Source organism: Perissodus microlepis, chromosome 1, assembly GCF_051167445.1.
Source record: "Perissodus microlepis isolate ML-2025 ecotype Zambia chromosome 1, ASM5116744v1, whole genome shotgun sequence".
In the NCBI taxonomy this organism is placed as follows: domain Eukaryota; kingdom Metazoa; phylum Chordata; class Actinopteri; order Cichliformes; family Cichlidae; genus Perissodus; species Perissodus microlepis.
The window spans coordinates 40,254,042-40,265,855 of NC_140461.1; the positions used below are offsets into that span (position 1 = coordinate 40,254,042).

Below are 11,814 nucleotides of genomic sequence, written 5' to 3' on the forward strand. Positions count from 1 at the left end.
GCTACTAAATTCCAATATCAAATGTGCTATCTAACCAGATTCTTACTCTGCATGGCATTACCTTGGCCTCCAGGAACCTTGATACATTTTTAACCAGGACATGTCCTTCAATGCACATATTAAACAAATATGTAGGACTGTTTTCTTCCATTTCTGCGATATCTCTAAAATTAGAAATATCCTGTCTCAGGGTGACGCTGAAAAACTATTTCATGCATGCATTACTTCTAGGCTGAGCTACTGTAATTCATTATTATCAAGATGTCCTAAAAGCTCACTTTTACTACTGACAGGGACTAGAAAGAGAGAGCATATTTTTTCCTATACTGGCTTCCCTTCATTGGTGTGTGTGTATGTGTGTGTGTGTGTGTGTGTGTGTGTGGTGTTGCCTGTTTTCTCTGGGCTTCATGCCTTCTTGGATTTGTGAAGTCCTTTTGCACTTGGTTATTTAAATCTGGTTATTTATCATTAAGAAATATTTTCTAAAGAAATTGTCCAATAGAGCTGTCGAGATCAGGAATGCTGATATCACAAGCTGTGAGTAGCAAGGATTACTGACTACCTTTGTCTGTATCCTGCTCCTGTAGAAAGACAAGCATTAACATGCAGAGGTACCTTTTATTAGGAAAACAATCAACTGTTTTCAGCTGCTGTCACAAGTAAATCATGTCATGTAATACAAATGAAAAGTGTCAAAAAAAATAAACATCAATAGAGGTAATTAGTGTCAGTGGTAAAGTGAGCCTTATCTCTCTAAAAATATATCAGCATATTAATTTTCGTTTACATTATTCAACACAGCTATGAGATGATAATGATGATGGTGGTGGCATGTGTGTGTGTGTGTGTGTGCAAGAAGGAGGGCATGACACGTTAGACAAATACACTCTAGCCTCTGTGTGTGGTCAAATTGGCAGTGAGGAGTGTTTGAGCACAGAGTACACAGGCTGAATGATTCTGTGGATCATTAGTGATGCTGGTTTTATTTTTATATGCTCTTTTCTCCTGTCCGCTGTCAGCCATCAAGACTTTATCTCCATCATGTCATGACAGAGGGGGTCCATCTCTTTTATTTGTGTGTCAAGCTCCTGCGTTCTGTGTTGCTTTGCTTTTACTCCTAGCAAAGATGTGATGCAACACCATAGATATACACTGATTAAAAGTGTCCCCCTCTTTCTGGTAACCATTGAGTGCTGCTTGGTTTCTGTTTGACATAGAAAGTAAGAATGCTGCAGGTTCACAGGTTTGCCTGATGTCTCTTCAGTGGGCCAGCAATAATGGGAGGAGCTTATGCATGAACACGAGAGTGATGCACAGTAGCCGGTCCATGGTGCTCATCACACTGCAGTCTGGAAGACACAGAAAGACGTGGCCATATTTACAACAGCATTGTATAATGCAAAGATTTCTGCTTGTCCATTGGCCTCTACAGTGATTCGTACAAAGCTCATAACATGCAAAGAAGTCAAAAGGAATCGTAATATACAGTTGTTCATCTCAGTGTGTTAATTAACCTTGGCAGCTGACGGCCTATGAAGGTTCAGTTAACTATAGTAACAGAAATCACTGGATCATCTGAATAGCTTGCAGCATCTGCTTGCCAACACCGCAGGGGAGGGGGGGTCAGTGCATGTATATGTGTCTTTATCTCTCTGTGTGTCGTTAGTGGGTGGATGAAAGTGAGTGAGTTAGTGAATGGTTTGTGTGTGTGCGTGTGTGCGTGCATTGCTCAGCCTGGGTCTGGGGCTTGCTGAGCCCGGGTGAGACGGGGTCACCACTCAGGGTGCGTGACTGACTCGGTAGCTCGGGGTGTCTTGGACCTCTCCCTTACTGGGAGTGCCGGGTGGTTCTTGGGTGCCTGTGGCCCTTTTAAATTTTGTGGTCCTAGTGCTATCCCCCACCACCACTACCGCAACACACACACACACACACACACACACTTCCTCTTTTTTTATTCCACATATAATGTAATAACACAAATAAAAATGAACAAATAAACAAATAAAAGATTCTATTTATTTAACAAAAAAAAATTATCAAACAGTCTATCAGTTAATCTAAAAATTGAATGTAGCCATTCTCAGCAACCCTGGGTTCGTAAAGAAAATGAATGATAGGATTCTCTGGCATTTATATGGAACCTTTCTGCTGTCATCACTTACAGTGCTTTATAGTACAAACCATTTTTGCCCTTTACACACAGCTCTTTATAAGTTTTACACTATTGTCACCAGTCACAAAATATTCCAATAATCAACAATGGTGTAAAAACAATCAAACTTTCTGCACTTTCTATATGTGTTTATATATGTGTGTGTGTATACAAAAATACTCTGGGAGGTCTTGAAACAAGTTCAAAACACCACTGTGGCCAATTTTAGGTTACCTGTTAAATAACATGCATGTTTTAGGACTGTGTGATGATATCAGAGTAGGTGGAAGAAAAACAGCACTGAGCAAACATGCAAACTCTACACAGAAAAGCCTAGAGAGTAGGGCTGGGTATCATCACTGATTTCTAGAATCGATTCAATTCCGATTCACAAGGTCCCAAATTAATTCGATCCACGATTCGATTCAATTCGATTCAATTCGATTCAATTCGATTTGATTTGATTTGATTTGATTTGATTTGATTTGAATCTGGGAAATTTTGACAGTCAGAAATATTATAATTCAGATCAGTACATTTACATATTTTTGTATCTATAAAAAGGAAGCTGATACTCGCAAGACTTTATCCAAAGTGTGAGCATCACAGCAGAGGCCTTTGTGTCAAAGTAGCTGAAGATAAAACACAGAAACACATGAAGGAGATTTTCCTGGCCTGGATTTTATAAAAATATTCTGCAGTACATCAAAAACAAAAGAAAACCATTAATCAACATATAAACGTTACCTCTGACGTTACAGCGGTTTTATTAGAGACACACTAAGCGTTTTGCATTTTGCATAATTTTAGAAAGTTTAAATTTGTTCAGTATTCAACGGCAGAAATTAGGTTTTCTTTTCGGAAGTAAGTAAAAGGAAAAAATAACAGCGACCGACAGCCTGTAAACAACGGTAGACTTGTGCGTAACAAGCAAGCGAATTATGCAGAAAACAGATTTTTAGACGGGAAACTGTTCTTGAAGTACAGAGAGAGAGAGAGAGAGAGAGCTGTGCATGAAGTGTGATTTTATCCTGGTGGAAGCAAAACAGCAAAAGTCAGAGTGAATCCATGACGATGTTTATGTGAACCGCAGTTTGGATCTTCTTTTGCTGCTGGTTCGGTCAATATTGTTTGGAGAGAGATAAACTAACAGCTTCAGAATCAGCGCAAAAAGGACGTAAACAGAAAGCGCGGAGCCGCCGAAACATCAGAATCAGCGAGCTGTCGGCTTTCAGCCCCGACCGTGAGAAAGGCGACATCTCACTGATTCTGATCCGTCGGCAGGTTTAACCTGAGATTCTGGCATTTCGGGCAAAATAAATTTATATTAAAAAATCGATTCAGGATTTTAATGAATCGATTTCACGTTATCCAAGCCAGGATCGATTTTAATCGATAAATCGATTATAAAAACCCACCCCTTCTAGAGAGTAAGAGATATGAACCCACAATTTGTGATGCTTACTATCTCAACACTACACTGCCATGGATGAATTGATCAGAAATTCTTTAACTTTCAGGTGTCAGGGTGCTGGGTCTTTTCACCCAGCACTCTAAGCTAATTGTATACTGTACTCCTTGTATTATGATGATTTAGTTCCTGTTTATCCTCGGTTTAGTTCTTGTATTATATTCTTATATATTAAGTTTTGTGGTTTCCCTGAGGCTTCTCCTGTGTGTTTTGTCTAACCCCCGTGTGGGTGTCATGTCTTCTGTGTTTGTGACTCTCGCCCGTCTTTCCTTCTTCCTCACCCTGTTTGGAGCTGTCTTGTGAGGTGGTATAAGTCAATGACCACTCTGGATATTATTCCACTGTAAACCTTAATGTGTACTCTATCACACCATACACATAATGGCCAATACCAAAACGTAACCCCATCGTACTGTTCCGATTGGATTAGCCCACACAGGTCATAACAGACAAGTTGTGCAGAGTAATCATTTAACCAAATGATCTACACTTTTAATTGTGTGGATGCTGTTGGCATGTTTCTCTTTATTCTTTATTTTTCGCTATTCTGCTATTTCTGCTAATGTGTGCTATGACTTTTGGTACTTTTTACTATTATACTTTTTAAAATATTAAGCTTTTTATTCAGTTTTTTGTCCCATTGAAATGAATGGGAAATTTCCAAAATTCTTCTAAAACTTGCTTGTTTTTGAAACTTAACTAATTCCTCATACTTTCACGTAGAAAAACCATTCAAACTTTAAACTGTTGTCAAATTATTGGGCTATTTATGTATCATTCAGCTTTTTCATATCTGTTGCCGTTTTAATCTTATCCCTCTTTAAGTTTTCAGTTGCATCATTGTGATTTTTCAGAAAATACATGTGTTGTTATGGTTACTATGCAGTTGGCTTAGAGTGGCCACTGGACCTTTCTGAATTTTCTCTTCATATCCGAACAACCTCTTGCTACTCGCTCAATTTTCACTCAACCCCCACAAATTATACATCAAAACATAGGTATTTTTGCTGGCTTTCAGAAAATGTCATTGTCATTGTTGTGGGAGTTACAGCATTTTGGCAAATCTCCTCAGAGCAACACAAAGTCTGAAAACTCTCCTTAGAAACTCAATGGAGAGTTTGTTCAAAATCAGTGCTGGAATTCTCTAATGAGACGCATATTTGAATCGCCATATCTCCTTAACGAAGCGAAGTAAAGACATGAGGCTTGTGCCAATATATCTTCAGACACTCCTGACACTCACAATTCAAGAATTTTTTTATCCCCCATTACCGTTTGGCCATGAATTACGTTTGTTTGAGGGTAGGAAATTCGTCTCTTGCTGAGATTTCTTCAGATTTCAAACTCTGGAAATGAAGCACGTTTTTCTCTTGTCATGTCTTTTTGATGGATTTCCACAGAGACCTGAAAATTTCCATGACATACAGGCAACACTATTAACAGCCCCTGTTCACTTCCAGCTGTGTGTGTGTGTGTGTGTGTGTGTGTGTGTGTGTGTGTGTGTGTGTGTGTGCGTGTGTGTGTGTGTGTGTGTGTGTTTGAGACAGAGAGAGAGTCCCTTTTTTTGGCAACATCTCATTGTAGGATAATGAGATGCTGGTTGACTGGCATAGATCCTGTGTGTGTGTCTCTCTCTGTGCATTTTTGTTTCCATATGTGTCCATACTTGTAATTGTGTGTATCTGTTGGCTGTTCTTTCTTGTTTTGTTTTTTGTTTTGAGGGAACTTAACCATGTTCAGCTTTTTTCAGCTGGTCATTTTGCTTTTCCAATATTTTTGCTTCAGTTATTACTATTCTGCTAAATCATAGTATTTGTTCTAAATCATATTAATTCGGCTATATTATAGTATTTATGCTAAATCATAGTATTTCTACTAAATTCATTTTTTTTCTAAATATAGTATTTCTTCTAAATCATGGTATTTTTGCTATGTTATACTATTTGTGCTAAATCATAGGTTTTGTGTCAAATGATAGTTTTTCTGCTAAATTAAAGTATTTGTGGTACATCACAGTATTTCTGCTAAATCATGATATTTCTACTGAATCACAGTTTTTCTGCTATGTTGTAGTATTTTTCCTAAATATTTTTCCTTTTGTAATGTTTAAGTATTTTTGGCTAAATATAGTATTTCTGTCATCTTATCGCATTTCTCCTAAATTCTTGTTTTTCTGAGAAGTTATCATGTTTCTGCTAAGTTACAATATTTCTGCTAAGTTCTGCTATGTTATAGTATTTCTGCCAAGTATTATGTTTCTTCTAAGTTATTGCAGTTCTGCTAAGTTATTACATTTTTGTTAAGTTCTTATGCTTCTGCAAAGCTTTTACAGTTTTTGCAACTTTTCATCTTTTTCAGCTATTTTCAGCAGACAGCTTCAGCATTACAGCATCCACACAGCATTTTTGCAGGCAATGCAAATTTTTCTAGTAGGGTCTCTGTGTTTCACCTCCCTTTCCTGTTCCCGTGCAGCTCTCCTTGTGTCTCTTCTCAGCTCCCCTGTATGTTTTCTTGTTTGCCTCCTTGTTTTATCCCTGATGTTATGTCAAGTCTGTGTCTCTGTGCTTCTTGTTTTATTTTGACAGTCTTGCGTGTTAAGTGTGTACTTTTTTTGCTTCCTTCTGTTCCTTAATTTGTCTCAGCTGTTCCCTGTCTGTTTCCAGTTCCCTTGATCGCCTCCTTTCTGTATATATTGTTTTTCCACTGGCCTTTGACAGTGCATCTGCGTTTCCTCCCGTGTTCCTCCCAGTTTCCAGGTTCCGAGGGTTTTTCTAGTGTTACGGGGTTTGTGTTTATTTCTTTGTTCCCCCAGTTTAAGTGTTCCTTAGTTTAGTTTTTTATGGGGGGGTTCCCCCTGTTTGATATGTCTGCCTAAATAAACAGCACGGCTTCAGTTTAATTCAGTTTTTTGTCTCTCTGTGGTCTGGATTTGGGTCCTCATAAAAATCACACACACCTCTGCCTCTGCAAATCATGACATCAGGATTTAAAGGATTTATTGCTCATTTGTTTGTGAATAGTGTGGACGGACAAATTTATTGGACTAGCATGTAGTTTTGGTTTATGAGGGCTTTTACATTTCCGCAGATTAAAACACAAACTGACGATCTCCATCTCTACTAGGTTCTCTGGGGGACACCGAGGTGTTCTCAAACCAGCTGACAGATGTGCTGGGTCTGCACCGGTGTATCCCAAACACTTGGGGGTGTTTGGGACATCCCCAAGTGCCCCAGTCAAATGTCCAAATTATCTCAATTTTTAATGTGTAATCTTTCATTGTGGAGGTAACAATGCTATTCATGACATCTCTAAGGGAGATATCCGCAATCTGACATAAGACAGAAAAACCATTCTCAGATATTGGGACTAGCGTTATTCTCCTGAAGTTCTACCCCTGGAAAGGTGTTCTGGAGGGAAAACGACTGCATGATCCTCCATTTTGTCTCTCGCTTCTAAAGTTTTACTGTGGTCTGAAGGTCTACACTTTGAAACAATAAAAATGTAAAAATAAAACACCATTGAGAAAAGCATGTAGCCCCTGTAGTCATGTCTGTTTGCAAGTGTCAAGTCTGTGTCACTCTGTTTGTGGGTCTTATCCCTGTTTGTTTACCCTTTCCTTGTGTCTAGTTGTATTTTTTCAGTCAAGGTCTCTGTCTCTGTGTTTATGTTCCCTGTTTTATTTTGACAGTCCTTGTCTCGTGTGAATTCTGCTCAGTTTTGCTTCACCCGTCTTATCAGGCCATCCAGCCGTTTTCCCCAGGTGTGTCCACTCTGCCCTGATTCCCTCTTGTGTATATATTAACTTTGTCTCTCACTGTTCTTTGTCGTTATCTCATAATCAGAGATCAAACCCTGTGTTGTCCATTTGGTAATGACAATGACTTATAAGAGAGAAAATCTTTGTATAATATAAATATGATCACCACATGAAATAATTTACACACTCCAACAGCTGCAAGGGCTCAGTGAACACATTAATATGATGTAAAATGGCCTGTATTTATATGGCGCTTTTACTAGTCCCTAAGGACCTCAAAGCGCTTTACATATCCAGTCATCCACCCATTCACGCACACATCCACACACTGGTGATGGCAGCTACATCGTAGCCACAGCCACCCTGGGGCGCACTGACAGAGGCGAGGCTGCCGGACACTGGCGCCACCGGGCCCTCTGACCACCACCAGTAGGCAACGGGTGAAGCGTCTCGCCCAAGGACACAACGACCGAGACTGTCCAAGCCGGGGCTCGAACCGGCAACCTTCCGATTACAAGGCGAACTCCCAACTCTTGAGCCACGATGTAATGAAAGGGAGAGGATGAAAACATGACAGGCAATTTGAAACATCTGACAAATTATCTTTGCCCTTCCATTACCCTCCTGCCTCTAAGTCAGATGACATTGCAGTCAAATGACAGATGCCTGTATTTTTGAGTGGCCCCCTCCTCTGGCATCTCTTTGGCTGTCACTAGCAAAGATAATCTTTCAGTTTTTATTTTCTTTTTAACCTTAATCTGTCGTCAAATATTTTCAACAAATCATCTGAAACACAGAAAAATAAGTGAAAAAGACAGATTTAAGGAGCTTGTGAAAAAAAGTAAACTTGGCTTCTTTAAATTTCTTGAAGACATTTCACCTCTCATCTGAGCTTCTGCAGTTCTAATACCAAATGGTGGTGAGTCCTAGATATTTAATCCCTAGTGGGATATTTCATCCCTTGTCCCTTAAGGAGGTCGTTGACCCACAATTGATCATATGTCAGAATCAGAGAGAGATACACAGAGAGAAAGCCACAGGCAAGAATGATTTCCTGTATTACTCAGTGGTGCATTTGGTTGATCTCAGTCTCTTACTGAACCTGCTCCTTTTACTGGCCAGCACGTAATGCAGTGGGTGGGAGGTATTGTCTACCGTTGTCCTTACCTTGGATAATTTCTAGTGAGTTTGCTTGCATCTGTGACTCTTAACCTTATGCCCCAGCATGCGACAGCATAGAGGATGGCATTCACCACACAGACTCATAGAATGTCCTGAGCATTGACCGACAGATGTTAAAAGACTTCAGCCACCTCAGAAAATAGAGACATTTCTGGTCCTTCCTGTACAGCGCAGTGGTGTTTTGAACCCAGTCCAGTTTATTGTCTATGTCTACTCTGAGGTATTTATAGCCCTCCACAATGTCAACATCGACCCCCTGGATTGAAACAGTGGTCGCAGGTTTCCAGTTCCTCCTAAAGTCCACAAACAATTCTTTGGTCTTTGTCACGTTGTGCTACAGATGATTCTGCTTGACAAAGGAGTCCATCACCCTCACTGATGCATCCAACCACTGCTGAGTCATCAGAAAACCTCTGAAGATGGCAGGTCTCTGTGCAGTGGCTCAAGTCTGTAGTGTAGAGTCTGTGGTGCCCGTGTGTTGCTGATGACATTGTCAATCGCACAACGTTGAAGATGCACATATTGTGGCCTTCCTGTCAGGTAATCAACAATCCAGCAAACAAGACCTCTCTTGTGTCCACCTGCATCGCTGTCAGCTTATCATCCAGGAGGCTTGATGGTATTAAATGCACTGGAAAAGTTGAAAAGCATGACCCTCACAGTGCTCACTGGCTGTTCCAGATAGGCGTAGACACAACTGGGTAGGTAGATGATGACATCCTCATCTCTGAGACAGCACTGGTAAGTGAACTGAAGGGGATCCTGATGTGGCCTGACAATAGGTCGGAGCTGGTTCGAGGATGAATCTCTTTGGTGTCTTCATGACTGTCACGATCGGGCGAATTACACACAGTAATTCGGCGTGCCCGTGTGGCGTGCTGGCTAGACCCAAACGCGGCGAAGGCTAGCGGTGGGTAGGAACAGGCACGCAGTTATTCTAGTAACGATCAGTGCACGAAGCGTGGCTTCGGAACTGGCGTTACAGACGGAGAGCGAGCGGAGCCGGGATGAGAAAAAGAGTCGAAGGGAAAAACACTCACAGTTGCTGAATCAGGCGGAGACTGACGTCGGCAAAGTTTCGGAGCTCCTGACATGAAGAGAACGATGTCTGAGCGGCGAACAGGTGGGTGGCGTCTCTCTTTTAAACCCGGCCCCGTGATCAGCTGATCACCAGCTGACAATGACGTGGGAAGTCAGTGCCACAGGTCTGGCCTGAGGGCCAACGGCCCACAGTTCAATGTCCGGGCAAATAGGTTGTGGGTCATTATCAGCAGAGGTTTCGGGTAACACTACTATGAGACCTTGCTTCACCCTATCATGTGAACTATTGAGTTCACCTGATGCAAGATGTGAGTGGGCATTAACCTCCTAAGAACCGAACTCTGTCATGGCATGCATTTTTAATTTCTCTTTGCTATTTGGGCTGATTGGGACCTGATGAATGTAAAAAAAAAGAAATACCTGATTTTTGTTTCTGAGAAAAATGAGATCCACATATGAGGACATTCATTTTAAATTTCGATAGAACAGTGGTAGTAAAATGTCCTCGTAAGTGGATATCAGGCACTTGTAGAGCAAAATTTTGTATTTTGATCTAGACAACCCAAAATGTGATGTCCACATATGCAGTGTTGGTCAAGTTACTTGAAAAAAGTAATCAGTAACTAATTACCGATTACTCCCCCACAAAAGTAATCCCGTTACTTTACTGATTACTTATTTTCAAAAGTAATTAATTACTTAGTTACTTAGTTACTTTTTAAAAACACGATTTACAACCTGAATAGGTGATAAAGCGATAGATCTTTCAGCCCAATTCTACTTTTTCTGCATAATCCATCATACAAAATGTAATCAAATGGAAAAGTCTCTTTTTAAAACTTCTTTTATTAGTTTTAACCTTTTAACTTTATGCATCAAGCAAAGATTTAATTATATGCAACATTCTCTGACTGGAAGAAATTTGTTTAACATTTAAACTTATTTTCTGCACATTCCAGCACATAAAATATGTATTTTTTGTGTGTTTACACTCAGTCTTTCAAATAGATGCAAGTAAAACACAGCAGAAAATAAATAACATCAAAGACTAGCGGTCCTGTTGCTCTATTTTCACCTGTAAAGCAGGAGTGGGGCAGGCGGAGGTTTACCCTGGTGCAGGTGTGCCGCAGCGGTCAGTGGAAGAATCCGCGAGTTTCTCTGTGAGTTTCCCATTACGTCGTAGCTACTCGGTGCTTGCTTGGAAGTTTAGGGTTTTTTTTCGCTGTAAAAAGAAGTTTTCTTCCCACGCACCACGGACACTAATGTTTTTGTCACTTTTTATGGAATCAAACTCAAAGTAAGGTCAGTACTTCCACGCTTTAAACGCTGCACGCTCATACTCTCTCCCGCACTGATATATGATGCACTGTTGATCTGCACACAGCTGTTGTCACGAACGTCGCACTTGCTAACGTCACTGTCATGAGACATTCTTGCAAAAAAATCACGGTTTTAGTAACGCAGTAACGCAGCGTTCCTACGGGAAAGTAACGGTAATCTAATTACCGTTTTTGCAATAGTAATCCCTTACTTTACTCGTTACCTGAAAAAAGTAATCAGATTACAGTAACGCGTTACTGGTAACGCGTTACTGCCCATCTCTGCTAAGGAGTAATGAGAAGAGTAAGGATTTGTGTGCCAGCTGGGTCAGAGGGGCCGGCACCGCCCTGCCCAGAGATGGAGCTGAGAACCAGAAAACCTGCTCCGAACACTAAATGACAGAAAAGGGGAATCTAGAGGAAGAGTGAAAGCGAAAGAAGAGTGGGGCTTGCCAGGACCATGACACCTTTTTGGTTATTTAATTTAAATCTTGTTCTGATATATTGTCTGGCAGATGGATCTTATCACTTTAATGTGAGCACAGGGCTCCTGTAGTTGAGTGCCTGGATGATCTCATTGTTTTTGGTGTATGACTATTAAATATTGCCTTTTAAATTAGTAGATGATGCGCTAATGAATAGCGAGTCATTTGTAGGATCTCCAGCTTAATGGCAGAATTAGTCTCATGACGCTGAATGAGAATACCCAAGAAAAACTGTATAACAGTCCTAACAGAGGCAGCAGAGGGACACTTTAGATTATCCAAACACATTCGCACACACAAGCACACATTCCTCCTGTCATTGTCATTATGCAAATGCAAATGTGAAAGAAAGCATGGCAGTGCGATTAGCACACAAAGTAGGCTGAGTGAGCTATAAGTTAAAAACC

The 11,814-nt window shown here is 40.5% G+C and overlaps 1 protein-coding gene across 1 annotated transcript in view; it reads right to left on the reverse strand.

Moving 5' to 3' along the window:
- Positions 1 to 598: 598 nt before the first annotated feature.
- vstm2b (V-set and transmembrane domain containing 2B) overlaps positions 599 to 11,814 on the reverse strand; it is a 41,060-nt gene continuing 29,844 nt past the window's right edge. The window contains exon 5 of the mRNA XM_084923701.1: positions 599 to 1,349. Coding sequence (XP_084779827.1) covers positions 1,261 to 1,349 — 89 coding nt within the window. The 3' untranslated portion in view covers positions 599 to 1,260. The remainder of the gene's footprint in view (positions 1,350 to 11,814) is intronic.